Here is a 21,179-nt window from a genome sequence, read left to right as displayed (position 1 = left end):
CAAAATTCACCTAGGTGACCACCTAGATTAATATATAATATATATATGTTTTAATATTTTAATTTTAAAAAAGATTGTTTGACATATTTTTCGATTAGTTTATATAAGATGAAGATGCAGGACACGCGATGAATATTGAGTTTGAATTCGATAAAGAAGAATTATTGGAGAAATATTAAGATGAACAAAAAATGAGATATTTTTGCTAAAAAAACTGTGAACGACGAATTAGATATTTAGGCTAAAAACCATCAAAGCAAATTAGATAATTAGGTTCAAAAGAAAAAAAACCGCCTAGGTGGTGGATGACTGCCCGCCTATCGTTTTTTAGAACATTGATAATTATATACCATCAAGTATGAATTTTGATAAAAATACAATTGTTCAATCTTATATCATCAGTTACGTAACTACCCATCCAATAATAATAATAATAATAATATTCTTCAAAAAAAAAAAATAATAATAATAATAATAATAATAATACACATGGTCATCTTTGAAAATAATTTCATCTATTTATAGCTTGAGGGAAGTTTCGATTGATGTATTAATGGTTGGAAGAAGACAATAAATTTACGTAGGTCTCTTGTAAGACAGGAAAACATATCAACTTGATCTATATTTGTAATTAAAAAATATATCGAATTGTGAAACACAAGCAATCTTTCTTTTAATGATAACAAAATTTTTATTGTGTTTCTAACATATTTACTCTAATGTGAAGTTGTTAAACTCAAGATATAAGTCAAAACTAAAATTTAGCTAAACTGATATCTCGCAGATCCGTGATGAAAATGATTAGCCGCCAAGACGAGTACATAGAAAACTCAATTTCGAACATATCGTATTTCACTTCAGTTGAGCAAAAACGGATGTTATTTAGATCAAACAGACGTCTCAAGACCAAATTGAATTGGATCAGTGGAGCAAAAAAATAGAAGCAATTGATCTCAAGCAGTTCATATTTTGGCTATATCTTTTAGCTCGATTATCCAAATAGAACAATTTAGCTCGCGTTAGAAAGTTAAGACAATGATATACAAATCATATTTACTATTCAAAGTCTGAATCTGAGCATAAGGAGCTGCTAAACGGCATTAAATTTTCTAGTTTAGAACTGAAATTCTGCAGAGCAGAATTTATGGCACATTCTGGTATTTCGAGCATATCTCTCTCATATGAACTCGAAATGGAGTGATTTTGCCATGAAAGTTAAGATAAAGGGCTTCAAATTTCATGTTTATCACATTGCCCAAAAAACAACTAATCAAGAGATATAACACTCAACTGAACCATATTCACTCGACTGTTTTTGTGTTCAACTGTTTTATAGCAGATCTGGTATTTCAGGCTTAACTCTCTCATATGAAATCCAAATTGAGTGATTCTTGATGCTGTGGAAAGCCAAGACAAGAGCTATGACTTCATGCTCATCACTTTGCCAGATATCAACGGATCATACCAAGATCAGTCTGCTACAAAACTAAATTTGCTCAACTGCTACAGTACTTCAGTTGAGCTCCAAGATCAGTTTCGTTCGGTTGAGCTCCAAGTATAGTTTCGTTCCGTTGAGCTTCAAGATCTGTTTCGCACCAAAGTTCAGTTGAAATCCAAGTTCAGTCTCGCTCCAAAACTGAAGCCAAGATCAGTTAACCTACCCAAACTGAAGATTGCTCAACTGTTACCAAAACTGCTACAGTATTCCAATTTCAGTTGAGCTCCAGAAATAGTATAAAAATCTTCCAACAGCTCTATTTTTGTGTCTAACGATTATATCACTCTTGGATCCTATAAATACAACATCTTGAAGATCAAATACAAGTTTTTGAAGGGGATTCAAAGCATGAACAACCTACTTGAAGAAATTAGCTAGAATGAGAGCAAATCCCAAGGTGTGAAGAACAAGAAGGAAAATGAGCGTTCACTGCCAATTTCTTCACTCCAAACCAAAGTTTTAGAACACTTTTCCTTGTCCAAAATCTTTGTATATTAGTTGAAGAGAGTTCACTCACACACATACGTCAGATGCACTTTGAAAGATTAATTGAGTGAGAGTCTTAACACAAAGACATTAAAGATTATGTTTGTAGTTTTGACATAAGAGACGTTAAACATTATGCGGATTGTGAAGTTGCGGCCTACAATCGATTGGCTAGGAGTTCTAAGATTGACAGCGGGTAAGTTCTAGTCTTGGAGTGGGTTTATACAAATGAGTTGTATAAATCAAAGTTTTCAAGTGATATCCTTCCGAAGAGGAAGAAAGGGTGACGTAGGGGTAGGAGATTGAGCTCCGAACATCCAGAAACAAATTCGTATATATTTCTTTATTGCATTTACTTCTTATTGCTACTATGTTTTAAGATGCATTGTTGAAGCATTTTATGTGTTCTTCATATACCAAAATATTGAATTCAAAGTGTTTGATAAAATGCTTCAACCAAATTGTTTTCATCATTTCAATTTGCATTGTATTCAAATGGATTACAAAATATTTAATCGGTTTCTACAAAGGATTATTTTGAGTGTCTTTCGCTTGGTTTGGAAACCACACTCGATTTAATTCATCGGTGTTTAATATTTCAAGAACCGAGCTATTATAGCTCAAAATATTTTTAAACTTGTGTATTTTTCTCCAAACTCAATCCTATCAAAAAATAATATTTTTTTTTGTATATCTAATGGATGCATGTCCTAAGAATTTTTTGTGTTTTAAAATATTTCTCTTTATAGGTTACCTCTTTGTACAAACTTTGGTGTCCTATATTCAAATATCAAGCCGTATGTGTCACTCCTAAATTTGGTTTACATTGACATATGTGCTGTAGGGTTTCATTTAATTAATTATTATCTTATTTAATTGTATATTAATTTAAGAGAATGACAAAAATAGAATAATATGAATGTCACATTAACCGGTGTTCATAGTAAGTGACCAGAAGATCAACTAGTTCAACTTACAACATTTTATTTTTTCGTAAAAATATTTCACACATTAGACAAAAAAACTATTTTCTAGAGGGATAAAAAAAATTAACTAATAAAGACAATCTGAATATTTAAAAATATTTATATTTATACTTAAAATATAGTTAAATTATTTCAGTTTATGCAAATTCATATTGAATAACAATCGAAAGTTGAAATAAGTTTATAACAAGATAAGATAAACTTTTATAACAATTTAATTTTATTATCTATACAAGATAATAATACATGAATCTCTTAGAATAACCAACTTGCCAAATTAATGGATGAACAAAAATGTCCCTTAGTACTTATAACTATCATCTTTCAATTTTATTTTTTAATTTAAAAATATAAAAAATGTTTATAATTTTACATATAATATAAACTATTTATGCACATGACTTTTCGCGTGCATGGATTACTAATTTTCATAAAATAAGACGGATACAAAGTAATTACAAAATTCATTTTACAATCGCATTTGAGCGGGAAGGCTTAAGCTAGGAGACAGTGTCATAATTATGGGACCGGAGACCATAAAAAGAATAACAAAACAACAATTGATGAGTAATTTGAAAATTAATGGAAGATAATCCTTGGAACAAATGTTGATCAAAATTCATTTAATTTGGTCTTAATTACAACTAGCTAGTGAGATAAGCGTGGACAACTAATTGATAAGAAAGAGCAATAATGCTTCAAATAATGTTTGACACCTAATGTCGTCTAATCCTTTTTAGGATGACTTAGTCGTTTTAATTAGAGTCTAGAGAGGAATCTCACGGTCTTTTTGATGTTGGCAAAAAGTACAAATGTGTAAAATTAAAGCAAAGTAAAGTCTCGTTGTTTTTCTTTAAAAAAATAATAATTATGATTCATTATTAAATCAAAAGGGTATTAAAATAACTATCTTTGATATTTTAACTTAACTTACAAACTAACCTTCACTCAATAAATAATAAAAAAAACTGATAATTTTATTTGTTCTCACATATTTCTCATAAATTCCATATAAAATCAGATTTAGTTTCATATTTTAAGCTAAGGAAGGCACTGATATTGAAAGATTTTTGGTTAAGGGTCCCCATTTGAGGGATGACCTGATCAATACACCTATTTAGCTGGACCCTAACACTGCTTAGGGAACATAATCACATGAATATCATGATAAGTGTTAGTTTAATCATAATTAGAACTTTAATCATCCTCAGTCTCGTCAATCATTTAGTAAAGTTGACAACAAACTAATGGTAGGGATCGAGGGCAAAGCAATTGAAGACGATCAATATCCTATCTTTTTTTAAAAAATTTCAACTAGCTATATATATAAATATATATGTGGATGTTTTATATCAATCTAATTAAAATAGACGAAGTTCTACCAAATTATAAGATAACATAAAATATTTGCCCATATTACAAATCCTAATTAATAGCATTTTGTAATACGGATTTATTGGTGAAGTTTGGAAATATCAGGTTGCCGGAAGGAAGAAAAAACGCTCAAAATATAAAAATCAAATATTTTTAAAGATTAATTTAGAAAGAATCAACAAAGTACACCAAGAGAGAAAAGTTGTTAGTTCAATTCACATGTGGCACTTATTAGTAATAGATGATAGGCCATCATATTATTTCCAAAGACAAAGCGTGTGGATCCTATACAAACCATGTGAGAGTCTAATGAGAACGAACTCCTTTGGGTTGAGTCTTATCAAACCAATATAGTGCTTACATATTTGTCGATCTTTCATTGGAAGTTTTCATAAATCTGCCATAAAATATTTTATTGGGAATTACTTGAGAAAAAAATTGATGACTAGTTAGAAATTTAAATTGTAGGACCAAACACTGGTTGTTTTACTAAAAGCAGGGACAGACCATAGTAGTGAGCTGGCTTTAGCTCAGGCTAGCACACTTCTTTATTGGAATTATATATATGAGTTATATGTTATATATATTATTATGAATTATGAAATAATATTTGGCTAGCCCACAAAAATTAAGAATAATGCTAAATGTACTACTAATTATATCTCGTACAACGATATTTATAAAAATTATATCGTGATTTTTTGTTATTATATAGTGAGATTTTGACATTATATCGTGAGATTTTGTATTCAATATATCATGAGATTTGATAAATAAACTTTTTGTCTTAATTTTTTATGGTATATGTGTTGTATAAATTTAATTGTACATGTAACATTATTCACAAATTAATTATGAACTAATAGAGAATTTAGAAGAGAATAGTCTTGTGACATTTTCATAAATAAATTTAGTTTTTTGTTGTTATTAATAGTTTTTGTGGCATTCAAATTTTTTTAAAAAAATATAAAATTAAGAGCCTAGTAATATAATATATAAGATAGTCCCTTGATGTTTTTTTTAATAGTAAATTTTTAATCTAAAATTTAGCCCCCTCAACTCAAAATTCTAGTTTCGTCCCTGACTGAAAGTTATAGCTGATGATAAAAATGTAACTCAAATATTTTAAAACATTGATCAACTCAAACGTCATATTTCGATTTTTCTACCCGATACCGATAATTTTTGCATCTTCGACATAAGTATCAAATTTAAATATTATAGAGTTGTCAACTGTTCATACAAATATTTATGTATAAATATAATATAGAAACGAGTTAACGAAAATATTCAACAAAGTCACGTATTTATCGTCATTAAATTCAAATTATTATCATACATCTATAATACTACATATTACTAAATTAATAGTGATTTAAATATAATTATTTTTACATGAGTGATATCTTTTTACAAATTTATTTTAAACTTGAGGGAAGTGTAGCTTTCCGCTTAAATTATTAATATAAATTCTTTCCATTTTGAGTTTTTAGAACAAATAATTCCTTAGAAAAGAATATATCTTATTGGGAAAAATAATGGTATAACTGATATTCTGTCATAAAAAGTAAAAATAAATAAATACATATATAAAAGAGCTCAAAAGTTTCAAATGGTGATATTTTTCTCTGAAAAAGGGGAAATTAACTCGATATGAGACAACGAAGTATTGTTTGAAAGGATATTTAAGTATTTTGGACACAAAGGAAACTTAAATTTCAAACAAGAGTACAAGACATGTAAGAATCGAATATTCAAATAATTTAATAGAAGGTACCAAAAAAATTGTCCTGCGAGTTTGTGATTTGAAGTCCTTTACTACAAAGAAAGCCCATGAACGATGTAGGCCTAGTAAAAGACCAAAAATTTTGGATTTGAACCTTTTGTTGTCCACATTTTAACGATAAAACTTAAGATATAATAAACTAAATTCCTTTTGAAATGTGTTCATCAATTTTTTATTGTAAAAATCAAAACCCTGCAAAACAAAATGTTATGTTGAAAAATAGTGTTGCTTGTATGCTATATTAGCTTGGGGTTTATCAAGTGCATATCGAAGTGAAAAAAATTTTATTCTTTGAAATTTCGGCCCTTGTATTAATTGATATTATTAGATTTTGCTTTCTAGACAAGATAATATATTTGGTATATATTTAGTGTATATTTCGAATATGTTAAAGATATATTTGTCAAAACATAAATCATGTCTTGATAAGGTAGTTATTAGATATAATATTATTTGATATTATCAAGATTTGATTTACAAAATTTGATAGAGTTTTATTCCTACTAAAACATGTTTCCTTATTCATGTAGAACTCTATCTAAGAAAATCCTCAAGACTCGGATGCTAATCTATAAAAGGGCTTTTCACGCACAAGATGAGTATGCTTTAGACGATAAAACACTACGCAAACTCTGAAGAATTCCTTGAAGAATTTGAAGAATTCTGAAGCAAGGTTTGCAACCATCGTTGTTGCTTGTCCCCGTGTTGTCGTTCGTGTTAAAGACATCAGAGACAACACTGTGGAAACTGTGTTGTTGAAGATCTTTTATGTCTCTTCAATTTAGACTACGGGAGTTGCATCCGATTTCTTTTATACTCTGTTTATTTAGGATGCAAGTTTGATTTCTTGACTTGTTGAGAAATTTAGGATTTAATGACTTTTCGTAAAATTACTAGGATTATTTTGTAAGACCGATCTTACGTTTACGAGTAATATTTAGCCCTAAGGCACCCGCACGAGTTTTATACTCGTGCAAAATTATTTACTTGTGTTTTATTTACGCTTTAAATTTTTGCTGCACTGTGTTGTCTGTAGTATTACAACACAAAGTACAACACTGCCTATTTTACATAACCAACCACGTACACCGTTTCTTTCACGTAGCATCAGAGCCACCACTTGACTTTACTAAGTGAGTTCCTGATTTGTGTTACAGGTTAGTTATGGACACTCCGTACACAAGTGAAATTCGTCCACCTATTTTGGATGGAACAAATTACGACCCTTGAAAATTGAAAATGAGCATGTACATTCAATTCATTGAGTTCAGGGCTTGGCAATGTGTTCTTGACGGTTGGACACCACCTATGAGAGATGATGATATACCAGGACCAAAGCCAAGATCACAATGGACAGCCGATGAGAATACTGCGGCTATTTATAATGCTAAAGCTCTTAATGCTATGTTCACTTCAGTTGATATGAACATGTTTAATCTAATTGGTACTTGTACTTGTGTTAGGGATGCTTAGGAGAAACTTCAAACCCATTGTGAAGGCTCGGCAAGTGTCAAGAAGACAAGGATGCGTCTCATAACTTCAAAATTGGAGAAAATGAGAATGGAGGAATCAGAGACCATCATGGAATATAATGGTAGATTGAAGAGCCTTGCAAATGAAGCATCTATTCTTGGTGACCCTATTTCGAACGAGAGACTTGTGTCCAAAGTGCTTCGTTCTGTTCCCAAAAGATTTCACACCAAGGTTTGTGCTATAGATGAATCCAAAGATACATCTATAATGGGTTTGGATGAGCTAATTAGTTTTCTTCGCACTTATGAGATGGAGTTGGAAGCCGAAGATGACTCAAAAGGTAAGTCTATTGCCTTTCAAGTATCTAATGATGTTTACAATGATTTTTCTGAAGTTCAACAGGAATTAAAAGAATCTGATCTTGAAGAGAATTTGATTGCCTTGATCTCAAAGAAGTTCACTGATTATCTCAAGGTAATGAAAGAAAAAAAGGATGTGAAAGGTGCACAACCTTCAAAATTCCCTAAACTGCCTACTTCAGAGAAGCCTCAAAAACCTGCTGCTACTCGGGGATCTCGACAAAGGTATGAAGGTAAGGTTCAGTCCTCAAGTAAAAATTTTGATAATGTTCAATGCAGGGAATGTAAGGGATATGGTCACTATGCTTATGAATGCGCAAATCGCCTTCGGAAAGGTATGAATGTTTCTCTGAGTGATGATGATTCTGAAGAAGAACAAGAAAAGATTGAACAGGTAGATCTCATATCTTTTACTGCTTTGCTGAAAAGTAAGAAAAATTTTCAGATTAATCCTTTCGGTGTTGGCTCCGGTGTTGCAACACATGGACGCAACACATTTCAAAAATCTGTGTGTTTTGTTGCTTCTAACCTTGATAATTCCAGTGATCATGAAGAACAGCTAGCTGATGCTTATACTCTGGAAGGTATTCAAAAACTCTATGAAGAGTTATACTGTGATTGGATCAATAGAAATCAGTTGAACACAACTCTCACCAAAGAGAATACTGAATTGAAAGCTGTTGTGGCTAGGCTGGAAGTCATTATGAGCAAGAAAGATCTGGAATTAGGATTGTTGAATTCAGAACTTGAAAAAGCAAAAACAACTCTTGCTGGATTTAATTCAAGTTTAAAAAAACTTGATACTTTGTTGTCTATGGGTAAGAATGACAAGTTTGAACTTGGTTTTAAATAAAGTGTGTTTGAAACTGGTGAATCTTCCAAAATACCAGTGTTTGTGAAGGAAGGTAATGATTCATTGAACCATCCTTCAACTGTTTCGAAAGGTAAAAAACCCATTGTTGAAAAGAATGTTTCTGCCCCTAAGCCAAAACAATGGAAGCTTCCTTTTGTATGTCACTATTGTCTCAAACCTTGTCATATCAGGCATTTTTGTCGAAAGCTGAAGAATGACTATGTGTTGTGAGAATCTAAGCAAGTGTTGCCCCCCGTGTTGCACAACACCAAGAGCAACACTGATAGAAATAGGCCCACTGTGAAGAAAGTTTGGATACAAAAGCCTGATGTTAGTTGTTTTGTTATTTATACTTCCTTGAAAGCTAACACTGCAGGTAATTGGTACTTTGACAGTGGAAGCTCTCGGCACATGACAGGTTTGAAAGATCACCTCACGGACTACATTGAAAAAAATGGTGGTAGAGTGACCTATGGAGGTGGTGCAAAAGAAAGAATTGTTGGAAAAGGAACACTCAATGTGGAAGGGTTTCCAAAGCTTCATAACGTCTTACACGTTGAAGGACTTAATGCAAATTTAATTTCAATTAGTCAACTGTGTGATGATGACTTGCATGTGAAGTTTGATAAAAATACTTGTGAAGTTTTTGATAATGCTAATTGTTGTGTTATGACAGGTACTAGATCAGTTGATAATTGCTACCAACTTGGTGAAGAATTGGCATGTAGACACTCAAAGGTTGATGAGTTTAGTCTATGACATCAAAAGCTTGGACATGTGAATTTTAAGACCTTAAAGAATTTGAGTAAGTTTGAAGCTGTCAGAGGTCTTCCAAATCTAAAGTCTGGTGTTCCATATGTTTGTGGTGCATGTCAAAAAGGTAAGCAAACCCGTGTTTCGCACCCCGTGTTACAACACTGTGGGACAACACGGTGTCTTGAACTTTTACATATGGATTTGATGGGACCCATAGAAGTTGAAAGCTATGGAGGTAAAAAGTATTCTTTAGTATGTGTTGATGATTTTTCTCGTTTTATATGAGAGATTTCTTAGAGAAAAATCAGACACTTTTGATGTTTTTAAGATGTTGTTTACCAAGATTACTAATCTACATACTTTGACTGTAGCAAGAATTAGAACTGATCATGGAAAGGAATTTGAGAACTCATTTTTTTCTTCTTTGTGTGATAAGAAGGGCATCTCACAGGAGTTCTCTGCCCCAAAAACTCCTCAACAGAATGGAATTTCCGAAAGGAAGAATAGGACGTTGCAGGAGATGGCTAGGGTGATGATGAGCTCAAAAAATATCTCCAAGAGATTTTGGGCAGAAGCATTGAACACAGCGTGCCATATTTCCAATCGTGTTTATTTGATAAGTGGATCTTCGATGACTTCATATGAAATCCTCATGGGAAAGAGACCAAATCTCAATTATTTTCATATTTTTGGCTGTGTGTGCTATGTTTTGAATGATAGAAATCACCTAGCAAAATTTGATTCCAAAAGTGATAAGTGTTTGTTCCTAGGTTATTCTAAAAATAGTCATGCATATAGGATGTATAACCTTAGGACCAGAACAATTATGGAATCTATTAATGTTGTTTTGATGATGGTGCAGATCTCAAAGAAAAAACTACTGAAGATGATATTGAAGGCTTGCTGGAAATTCCTCACGAAGAACACAGTGTTGTTCCTGATGTTGTAACACCAAACACAACACTGGTTCCCCCAGAAACTGTTCATGAAGAAAATTCTCAAAATAATGAGGAAACTGAGGTATCCACTGAAAATGACATTCCAAGCAAGATACAAAAGAATCATCCATCATCACAAATTATTGGAGATGTTCATGGAACAAGGCAAACCCGAGCTAAGGACAAAGTTGACTACCGTAAGATGGTTGAGTTAGTATGCATGAGTTCCGTATACTCACAGGTAATGCATTCGTGTTTTGTCTCCAATATTGAACCCAAGAATGTCAATGATGCTTTGAATGATGAATTTTGGGTAAATGCCATGCATGAAAAACTTGAGCAATTTGTCCGAAATGATGTGTGGTTTTTGGTTCCACCTCCTGATCATGGTATTGTCATTGGTACAAAATGTATTTTCAAAAATAAAACCTATGAATCAGGAAACATCATTAGGAACAAAGCAAGGTTGGTTGCTCAAGGGTATACGCAGGTTGAGGGGGTTGATTTTGATGAGACCTTCGCTCCTGTTGCCCGCATTGAGTCAGTCTGACTATTGCTAGCTATTGCATATCATATGGGTATAAAATTTTACCAAATGGATGTGAAGAGTGCGTTTTTTAATGATATTTTAAATGAGGAAGTGTATGTGAAGCAACTCAAAGGCTTTGAGGATCCACACCACTTGGATCATATTTACAAGTTGAAGAAGACACTATATGGCTTGAAGCAAGCTCCACGAGCATGGTATGGTAGGTTGACCGAGTATTTGCTCGAAATTGGCTTCAAACGAGGTGAGGTTGACAAAACCTTTTTTATTCAAAAGGCCAAAGGTGAAATTCTTATTTGTCAAGTTTATGTGGATGACATTATCTTTGGTGCTTCTTCTCAAAAGCATGTTGATAGTTTTGTTGAATGCATGTCTTCTACTTTTGAAATGAGCATGGTAGGAGAGTTAACTTTTTTCCTTGGACTGTAAGTTAAGCAATCAAATGATGGGATTTTTCTTTGTCAAAGTAAGTATGCAAAGAATTTGGTGAAAACGTTTTGCAAAAAGAATGTTAAGAACATGAAAACTCCTATGAGCTCGAGTGAAAAAGTAGGAAAATACAGTGTTGCGGCTGGTGTTGACAACACCATGTATCGCAGCATGATAGAGAGTCTTTTGTATTTGACTGCTAGTTGTCCTGATATCATGTTCAGTGTGTGTTTATGTGCTAGGTACCAATCTGATCCAAAGGTAACCCATTTAAAAGCTTTTATGAGAATTTTGAAATATGTTTCGGGTACATTGGATTTAGGATTGTGGTATACGAGGGAAACCAACACTAACCTTGTAGGTTTTAGTGATGCTGATTGGGCTGGTGATGTGAATGATAGAAAGAGCACTACGGGTGGGTGTTTTTACCTTGACAATAATTTGGTTTCATGGTATAGTCGTAAGCAAAATTGTGTGTCACTTTCGACTGCTGAATCTGAATATGTGGCAGCCGGAAGTTGTTGTTCACAACTTCTTTGGATGAACCAATTGATTGAAGACTATGGTTTTAAGAGTGAATCCCCCATTGTTTATTGTGATAATTCGAGTGCTATTGATATATCAAAGAATCCAGTTCAACACTCACGCACAAAACACATTGACATTCGTCATCACTTTATTCAAGATTTGGTAGAGAAATGTATGATTCGAATGAAGTTTTTTGGAACCAATAACCAATTGGCAGATATTTTTACTAAAGCATTAGATCATGAGAGATTCTCAACTCTTCGGAGGTCTCTCAGCATGTGTGCATTATAATCCTTTGTATGTGTTGTCTTCGGTGTTACAACACTACCGACAACACTGTTGTTTTTCTTGTCATGCATTTTTAGGGGTTTAAGCATTGTGCACTCACTCTGTTATGTGTAGTGTTTAAATCTCTGTTTCATTGATTCAATTGACGCCAAGTTTTTCTGCAAAATTTTTTTATTGAAACACAATGGCCCTTGCAAATTGAACTCTGACTAAACCACTAAGTAGTTGAGGGATGTACGTGTATTCCATGTTCTTGTCCCATGTGAACCGTGGTTTCGCAAATTCAGTGTTCAGCTTTTTAATAAAGTTTGATGGTCAATGTCATATGTACAAGCTTTATAAATAATCGGAAGAAAATGGAAAAAGCTACCTAATTGAGTCCAATGAAGACTGTTCTTTTAGTGTGCAGGCTACCACTTCTGGAAATTTTTTTAATCAAGGGTAATCAAGTGTGTAAGTCTCAAATGCTTTTTGAAAAACTATGGTGTTGTTGATGATGTTGGCAACATGAGAGGCAACACTACACTTGTAAACATATCTTGTGCTTGTGATTGCATTTTTTTATGTTACACTCTATTTAGGCATAAAATAGGTCTTGCATATGCATTTTTTTTAATAGGGTTCTGTTTTTTGGTAAGGTTCTAAATAGACAGATTTCGATGATTTACCCTATTTACTGAAAATTGAATTTTTGTGATTGATTTTTGTTTCAGTGGAGTTAGGCTGATGTGGAGGTAATTCTGGAAGTTTTGGATGAAATATTTATCTCAGATTATTGCCTTATTTATGGGATTTTATCTCTTAAATCTCGGTTTTAAAATCTTGGCCGTTTAGAAAAAGTTACCGTTTGTAACTTGAAGAGATAAGGGATCAGGGTAATTATGAGTTTGTTAGAGGGAAAATGTTACCGTTTGAGATATGATTCCTATATATTTTGTTTTTCTTTTTATCGGGCATTATCATTCTCTTGAATATTCAATTAACCCGATTGTTTTCTCTGCAAACCCTACCTTTCTCTAACTCTCAAATTCGTTTTCAATGGCAGGTTTTGATCCACAGGATATTCGAAGCGAGATGGGTCATCAGAATCCCGATGTTGCCTCTAGTGTTGCAACACCGGAAAACCCATCCACGACTTCATCCCTACCGATTGTTCCAGTACCCATGGAACCTGTTCCTCTTGCTGTTCTAATGCCTGATGAACCAAGGAATGCGATTGATTTGGAGAATCCACCTGATTTCTCCGTATTGAATAGAGTTAATCCTCCTCCACCGATGGTTCGGCGATAAAAAAGGCAGGCAGGATACAACCCATATTTTACTCAGTCTAAGCGGTTCTACAAGGGTCCACGCATCTCCATGGCCGAAGAAGATCGCAGCTCCCGCGATGATTCGGATGATTCCAACTACGAGTTTGTTTCTTGTACGAAACCCTCTGGTTCCGCTGCTGCCTCTGCCTCAACTCCGATCATTGAATCTGCTTCTGAGAGCGATGATTCAAACTCTTCTGATGTTGTTCCTCCTAAGGACACTCCCGCAGATACTGTACCTCAAGAGACCTTGGTTTCTGATGAGGATGCCACTTTGGCTCAAATTTTGGAAAGTCGCAAACAAAGCAAGGCTACTTTTTCTCCCTTTGCTCATCTCTCCTATGATGAGTCTGGTGCTGAGATGATGGAAGAGTTTGCTGCAGGCAAAGCACATCAAGAAACTGCTTCTTCCTCTTCTTCTTCGTCTGCCGACTCTGATGCTGACTCTTCTGATAAGAGTGCAGATATCGGTAATGAAGAAGACTCTGAAGATATTTACAGCATGGATTCTGATGAAGAACCTCTGTACCAAGAGGATGTTTCTACTGCCGATGCCAGTGTTGCTGTTGATGTTGTCAACACCACGGACAACACTGTTGATGAGGACTATGACATGGATGCTGCTCATTCCCTCATGTTTTACTCTGGAGAAGCCGCTGTTGTTTGGCCTTTTTTTACTCATAGAGGACTACTGGATGAGAGGAACATTGATGTACTCTCCTATGATAGGTACAATTTGATTGATTTTTTGAAGCTTAGACAGCTCTATTCTACTGTTGTTGCGGTGATACCTTATTGTCAGAGGGTGATTCTGGAGTTCTACGCCAACTTAACCTCAAGCATTGAAGATCCAGAATCTGCAAAGTATGGCTTGGTGTATCTTTGGGATAGGCTATTCGAGTTCACTCCAGCCGTGATCAATTCACTTTATTCAACCCCAGATGTTGATGAAGGCCAGCCTCCAGAAATCAATGAAGTCATTTATGTTCTCACGGGTGGCTTGGTCAAAAACTTTTCTTACCATTTTTCTGCAGCTAAGATCACATCATTTTATTCTGTGCTGCACAAGATAGCTGTGAGGAATTGGACTCCTTCATCCAACTCAACAGTAATCCAAAGACCACAGGCGATAATTTTGTATGCCATTGGGACTGGGAGTCCTTTCAATTTTGGGAAGCAAGTATTTCGCACAGTGCTACAATTTGCTGATGGAGGATTCAAGTCTACTAAGCTGCCATTCCCATCTTTGATATATGGCATTTTGGAATCTCAGGCTTTCATCCGCAATATCACGGAAGATCTCACTGATCAACCTGAGATTTTGAAGTTAGCAGCTGGACTTCTCAAGGGAAATCGGGTTCTGGATTTGCCCTGGACTGCCTCTCCTACTCCTGCTGCTGACATTGCTGGTGTTGCACCCGGTGTTGCCAACACGGGTGACAACACTGAAGAAATAGTGCCTACTCCTACCCCTCTGGAATTTACCACTACCACACTTTAGTTGCTGATGACTCGTGCTGAGGAAAAGATTGCTCAAACACATGAAGATATTGCCTTCTACAACACGGTCTTAGCTGATTGTCGGAGACAACTTGGCATTTCTGGCCAAATAGGGGGAGATAGTGCACAAGCTGAAGCTGGTCCATCTGGGACTATAGATGATGAGGATGAAGCTTCTGATCAAGATGGATCTGATAGTGATCAAATTTAGATTTTGCTTCTTCTTTCATCTTTGCTTAGTTGTTTAATTTTGAACTTAATATAACTATTTTCTTTTTCTCTAGTTACGTGCCTTAATTGCTCTAATATATGTTAACTAGACTAACATCTTCTATTCCACTTATGCTATGATATATAAATTATAGAATCTCATATATTATTGTCCATGTTATCCACCGTGTTACGACACGAGGGGCAACACTTCAGGGGGAGACTTAAAATTCAGGGGGAGAAGAATTTTTAAACTCAGGGAAAGTTTATGATTACGTTTACTTGTGCAATGTTTTGTCCAGAAAGCAAAAAGGGGGATATTGAAAGGAATTTTATTCCTTGAAATTTCGGCCCTTGTATTAATTGATATTATTAGATTTTGCTTTCTAGACAAGATAATATATTTGGTAAATATTTAGTGTATATTTTGAATATGTTAAAGATATATTTGTCAAAACTTAAATCATGTTTTGATAAGGTAGTTATTAGATATAATATTATTTGGTATTATCAAGATTTGATTTACAAGATTTGATAGAGTTTTATTCCTACTAAAACATGTTTCCTTATTCTAGTACTCTATCTAAGGAAATCCTCAAGACTTGGATGCTAATCTATAAAAGGGGTTTTCACGCACAAGATGAGTATGCTTCAGACGATAAAACACTGCGCAAACTCTGAAGAATTCCATTGAAGAATTTGAAGAATTTTGAAGCAAGGTTTGCAACCATCGTTGTTGCTTGTCCCCGTGTTGTCGTTCGTGTTGAAGAAATCAGAGACAACACTGTGGGAACTGTGTTGTTGAAGATCTTTTCTGTCTCTTCAATTTAGGCTACGGGAGTTGCATCCGATTTCTTTTATACTCTGTTTATTTAGGATGCAAGTTTGATTTCTCAACTTGTTGAGAAATTTAGGATTTAATGACTTTTCGTAAAATTACTAGGATTACTTTGTAAGACTGATCTTACGTTTACAAGTAATATTTAGCCCTAAGGCACCCGCACGAGTTTTATACTCGTGCAAAATTATTTACTTGTGTTTTATTTACGATTTAAATTTCCGCTGCACTGTGTTGTCTGTAGTGTTATACCACAAAGTACAACACTGCCTATTTTACATAACCAACCACGTACACCGTTTCTTTCACGAAGAGTAGCGATTGTGATTTCATTGTCATAAAAAAAATTCTACTGAAAAACATATGAGAAAAATTAATTGACCTGAATTTATCCCATTTCTTTCATAAAATCTATGATAACATATATAAACGATTAAATTTAATCCAAAGTTATTAATTTGATATGAAAATCTTTTGGAATAACTAGTCGAATAGTAAAATTCTGCAGTAGATATTTGATAACACCCGAGAAAGTTGGGTTAGCTAGGCCTGGATGTGTAACTTCCCGAGTAGTAGTATGTGTCTTCTCTGTCTGATTTGCTGAAGGGGTGGTCAGGAGCCTTGTTTCGCTGGAATCTAAACACACTTGAAGTCTTGAACAAGAAAAGGTTAGTAGGACACTAGAAGATTTTCCACTGTGGCTTCTCCGATGCTCAAATCAGTAATGTATTCACAAAAGAAATTTTTTTTTTAAAGAAAGACTGTAGAGAGTGGTTAAGATCATGAAATGAACTATCTGATTTTACCTGAGGGTATTTATAGGACCTCGTGGCTTTTCCTAGATTCTCGGATAGTGCCACTAACCGAGATCGTGGACTACGTTCTGATCATGTCCAGCCAAGTAAACGTGGGAGAAAACTTGTTCTTTGATTATCGATTGAGGTAATCCACGATGCTTTGGTTTAGTCTCATTGTCTTAGGAAGGACCATCTGGCGAGAAGAGACGGAGTATTATATATATCATATAGATAATTAATTAAATAAAAAAAATTAGAAACTCCTTTTATATTTGTGATATCAATGTTTATTTTTCGTTAATCTCACAAGAACAAACTCTGATACAAAAATTCACATAATATGAATCACATTTAATTCCAAATTTTTTGAAACAAATGTATTTTCGACGGTTTAACAAATTAAAAACAGTTACCTTTAAATAAGTATTTATATTTTTTAATTTTATTTCTTGTACGATCGTCAATTTTTGAATGTATCAAACTACTAAAATTATAATCACCATTATAAAAAAATAAAAAATAATATATATGTTAGTATGTCATAGATATATTAATTATATTAATTTAACTATTTCAATTTTAACTTTAATAGAACGTGGAGTTTTAGGTGTTAAATTTGTAATTAAATATGAAAGATTTATGTTTTAACATTTATTTGTTGATATTACACTTATGCATATTTTGTTCAAAATTCATAATAAATTTAATCACTACTTAGTTTGAAATTTTATATAAAAAAATTCGAGTATAATAATTTATCTAAATATAATAGACATGTAAATAAAAAAATTACATATTATTTTAATTTTAATCTACATGTTAAATATTTTCTTTGCAATGATTAAAGTTTTAATTTTAATATTTTAAATATTGAAAAACATTGAAACAATTGTTTTTAACTTTTACATAATTTAATATAAACCATATGTTTAATTTTTATTTTTAATTTCTTTATAAGAAATTCAGTTTTTTTTTTCAAAATTTTAATAAACTTTTCTCAATGATATGAGTTCAAAATTATTTTTTATATTATTATGTATATATATATATATATATTAAATTTATAAATAATCAATAATTACATAATCTAAATTCGCCCTCTTCACTTGAAAATTCTAGCTCCGTCCATGCTGGCGAGTACTCGAGCTACCCGGCCCCTCGTTACGAGGCTAGGCTGATGTCTTCCTTCGCCCAAGCTCCCTTGTTCCCTGACTCCAAGGACTCTCCTTCCGGTTCACCAAAACTACCCGGGTTCTGCTTTGCGCTGTTTCTCGGGTTCTTTTTCTTAACTAGAGTTCAAGGATATATGACCCTAACGTACATTTCCCGGGGTATCATGATATAATTTCTGTTATTTAATTGCGTGAAATGGATTCGAACATTTCTCCAAGTTCAACGCATTAGTGTAGTTACATTGAAGTCCAAGCTAAATTAGAATAAGATTTTGAACAATTAAGTATTCTTTAAAACTTTATGACATTGATGTTTTTGAAAGAGGTTATTTTTTTTTTAGAAGGCTACTGAGGAGGGGGGAATGTACATTTATTAAAGAGTCCAAAAACAAAACATAAAACTCATCAACATAATTTAAATATTAGATATTAACAATATTTATACCTTGTAACGGAATATTAAATATTATTTATGTTCTAAGGGTGTACTCCGAATTCTGAAAAACTTCAATGTCAACAGCAACAACAGCAACAATGGCAGCAACTAGTCGAGGCGAGAGAATCTCTCTATCCGCAAGACGAAATTGTCCGTTAACAGTGCTCAACGTTGGCGGCAATCGTCCTTAAGATACAACAACTAATGATCGTGATATAGCAGCACTACAAATATCACGAACTTCAGCGAACGAAAATACGTTTCAACTTTTTTTTTGAGAAAGTGAGGGAGAGATTTTTCAGAAATCTGATGTATACGTTATCAGATGTTTCTGTGTATGTTTTCTGTGTTATAACCACCGAATATATAGTCTTATACACGAAACAACACGTTTGAAGGCGTAAGGATGCAACCCATGACAAAAAAAGCCCAGAAAGAGTCGTGACTTTTCAGTCTGCAGAAGGCGCGCTCGGTCGGTTATTTTTGACCGATTGAGCGCCCCACTTTTGACAGACTTACCGTCTCGCTCAAATAAGGGTGCGCTCGGTCGGTAAAATTTGGCGAACCGAGCGCCCAACTTTTCTGAAGCCTACTGTCTCGCAAGGCGAGGGCTGCGCTCGGTCGGTCATTTTTGACCGCTCGGGCGCACTAATTTTTTTTTTCTTTTATCAATTAAATTTTATCCAAAAAAAATAATTGATCATCAAACCTCGCCTCGCCGGGCCGGCCGCGTGCGTGTTTGTTACATTGATTAGCGTCTTGCCCCTTTACAAGACATCCGGTGCCCTAAGGGCCCAATCCCATAATCCAAAGTTGGATTATATAAGGTGAACAATACATTAAAATTGTTCCAATGTGGGACAAACCACAACCAAGTTTTCCCTCCAAATCATTTCACCAAATTCAAATTTACTTGAGACAAGCCTTTCCTTCAACTCATTCAATTCATTCAAATATCTTTTTTTCCAACGATTTATCATATTTTTTCTGATTTTATTGAAGTGATTTTTAAAATTTCTATGATCTTACATTTTTTAAAAATAATTATCTTACATTTGAATAAATTTAGGTTGTAAATATGGCTGGTCTACATCAGTTATGAGTTGAGATTACAAAAGCCTATGTTGAACGACTGGTAAATGATCATGGAGAAAACTTTGAAATAAATCTTATCATAAAAAAATGAAAATAAAAACTAATAATATATAATTGACATTAAAATTGGAAATACGGACAAAATTCAATAAAATTTTCAAAAATAAAACTAAACAAAATGCTTATATAAATTGATTAATAAAGTTAAAAGGATTAGAAGTAGAAGTAGAAGTAGAAGTAGAAGTGAGAATTAACAAAAATAAATAAAAATTTAGAAGCCAAAGTAATTTTACCACATTCCACGGAGTAATTCTTACAGTAATGATATTCATTGCTAGTTATTTTTGTTCTCTAAAACCATAAATTGAATGAGGTTAGAAGTGTGAGCAACATTCAATTTGTAATCCTTAATTTAAAATTAAAATTATAATACCCGAATAAGAGAAAAAATTGTGTAAAAGTATTCTCCTTTACTGGTCTCGATTTTGAAAATAGAAGATTGTGAGTTGTGAAAGGGGAGAAGAAAAAGATTAATGCTACACGATGGAATCGGTGATATGGGAAGTAAATTGAACAGTCTAGCCTAGGGCTGTAAACGAGCCGAACCGAGCCGAATTATAGCAAAATTTTAGTGTTCGAGCTCGAGTTCGAATTGAGATATTCGAAGTCCAGCTCGAAGCTCGAAAATTTTTTATTTTCGGCTCGAGTTCGATTCGATAGAGAGTTCGAGTTCGATTCAAATATATTATATATCTTATATAAAACATTATATATATATATTATATAAAGGTTCGCAAGCCGGCTCGTGAACATTCGAACAGAATATTTTAGGCTCGATTTCGGCTCGAATTCGGCTAAAGTTCAAAAAATTCGAATCCAAATCGAATATTTTTTCGAGCCGGCTCGAAACTCGGCTCGTTTATAGCCCTAGACTCTAGCCAAATCTTCCTCTTTGTTTTTAGGGGGGTTGTGAGAAGTTAATCAGTATGTTCAAATTTATCATTTTATCCTTCCTTTGACTCTATGAGAAACAAAAAAAGTAAGGGTGCTTTTGGAATTCAATATAAAGCCAAACCAAACATACCAAACAGTTAAATAGGCAAAATAACAATTTTAGTTCTTTATGTATTGGTGCGTGATTTTTTAGTCATGTATATTTCAATGAATAAAAAATAGTCCCGTAATTATGTTTTTTTTAATAGATTTTAGTCCTTTCAACCTAAAATCATGTAATTAGATGACAAATATCATTGCTAAATTTTTTTAAATACATGATTAGAAAATTTTCTCGAAATATAAACATGTATGTTTTACAACAATTACTTGATTTTGATGAAAAAGACTAAAATTTATTAAAAATACATAGTTTTTTTTAGAATAAAAAAATACATAGTTATAAGACTAGAATTGATTTACTAAAACATATTGGACTAAAAATATCACACACCTATACATACAGGACAAAAATTGACATTTTGCCCCGTTAAGTATTGTAGCCAGATTTTTATTAAATAGTAATA

The 21,179-nt window shown here is 33.3% G+C and overlaps 1 protein-coding gene across 1 annotated transcript; it reads left to right on the top strand.

Annotated features, from left to right (window-relative positions):
* Positions 1-7,369: 7,369 nt before the first annotated feature.
* On the top strand, positions 7,370-9,596 carry LOC140860538 (uncharacterized). The gene is made up of 8 exons (XM_073263542.1): positions 7,370-7,574; positions 7,629-7,943; positions 7,998-8,187; positions 8,242-8,356; positions 8,522-8,780; positions 8,853-8,906; positions 9,192-9,370; positions 9,492-9,596. Exons 1-8 carry the CDS (start codon positions 7,370-7,372, stop codon positions 9,594-9,596), a joined length of 1,422 nt encoding a protein of 473 aa, XP_073119643.1.
* Positions 9,597-21,179: the final 11,583 nt, after the last annotated feature.

The sequence above is a fragment of the Henckelia pumila genome, chromosome 4 (genome assembly GCF_033568475.1).
Source record: "Henckelia pumila isolate YLH828 chromosome 4, ASM3356847v2, whole genome shotgun sequence".
Classification (NCBI taxonomy): domain Eukaryota; kingdom Viridiplantae; phylum Streptophyta; class Magnoliopsida; order Lamiales; family Gesneriaceae; genus Henckelia; species Henckelia pumila.
The sequence above is the reverse complement of the archived record's forward strand: the minus strand, read 5'-3'. Positions and strand labels throughout refer to the sequence as shown.

Excerpts from the sequence above, each read along its gene's own strand:
- LOC140860538 (XM_073263542.1), top strand. The coding sequence starts at position 7,370 with ATGAGCATGTACATTCAATTCATTGAGTTCAGGGCTTGGCAATGTGTT. Across the intron at positions 7,575-7,628 it reads GAACATGTTTAATCTAATTG|GCTCGGCAAGTGTCAAGAAG; the intron begins GTACTTGTACTT and ends CCCATTGTGAAG. Across the intron at positions 7,944-7,997 it reads AGCCGAAGATGACTCAAAAG|TTCAACAGGAATTAAAAGAA; the intron begins GTAAGTCTATTG and ends ATTTTTCTGAAG.